This window comes from Eimeria mitis, genomic scaffold, assembly GCF_000499745.2.
Source record: "Eimeria mitis Houghton genomic scaffold, Emh_scaff2300, whole genome shotgun sequence".
Lineage (NCBI taxonomy): Eukaryota > Apicomplexa > Conoidasida > Eucoccidiorida > Eimeriidae > Eimeria > Eimeria mitis.
Window position 1 is genome coordinate 3,165 of NW_013570631.1, and position 440 is coordinate 3,604.

At 56.1% G+C, this 440-nt stretch overlaps 1 protein-coding gene across 1 annotated transcript in view; it reads left to right on the top strand.

The window, feature by feature from the left end:
• Window positions 1-440, top strand: part of EMH_0051740 (uncharacterized protein) — a gene marked incomplete at both ends in the record, with an annotated part of 3,416 nt that overhangs the window by 1,288 nt on the left and 1,688 nt on the right. The window contains one exon of the mRNA XM_013496798.1: window positions 1-438. Coding sequence (XP_013352252.1) covers window positions 1-438 — 438 coding nt within the window. The remainder of the gene's footprint in view (window positions 439-440) is intronic.

The window sequence follows — 440 nt, forward strand, 5'->3', positions numbered from 1 at the left end:
CAGCAGCAGCAGGAACAGCAACTGCTGCAGCACAAATCATCAGTACCCCCCGAAGCATCTAGGGAAACCTCGCAAGATCCAGCAGCAGCAGCAGCAGCAGCAGAAGCAACAGGAGCAGAAGCAACAGCAGCAGAAGCAACAGCAGCAGCAGAAACAACAGCAACTGCAGCAGCAGCAGAGCAAGCAAAGACTGCATCTGCTGAAGGCGCGGTAGCTGGGGAAGCTGCAGCAAGGGCAACAGCAGCAACATCAGCAGAAGCAGCAGCAGCAGCAGCAGCAGCAGAAACAGCAGCAGCAGCAGCAGCAGAAACAGCAGCAGCAGCAGAAACAACAGCAGCAGCAGAAACAGCAGCAGCAGCAGAAACAGCAGCAGCAGCAGCAGCAGAAACAGTAGCAGCAGCAGAAACAGCAGCAGCAGCAGAAACAGCAGCAGCAGCAGA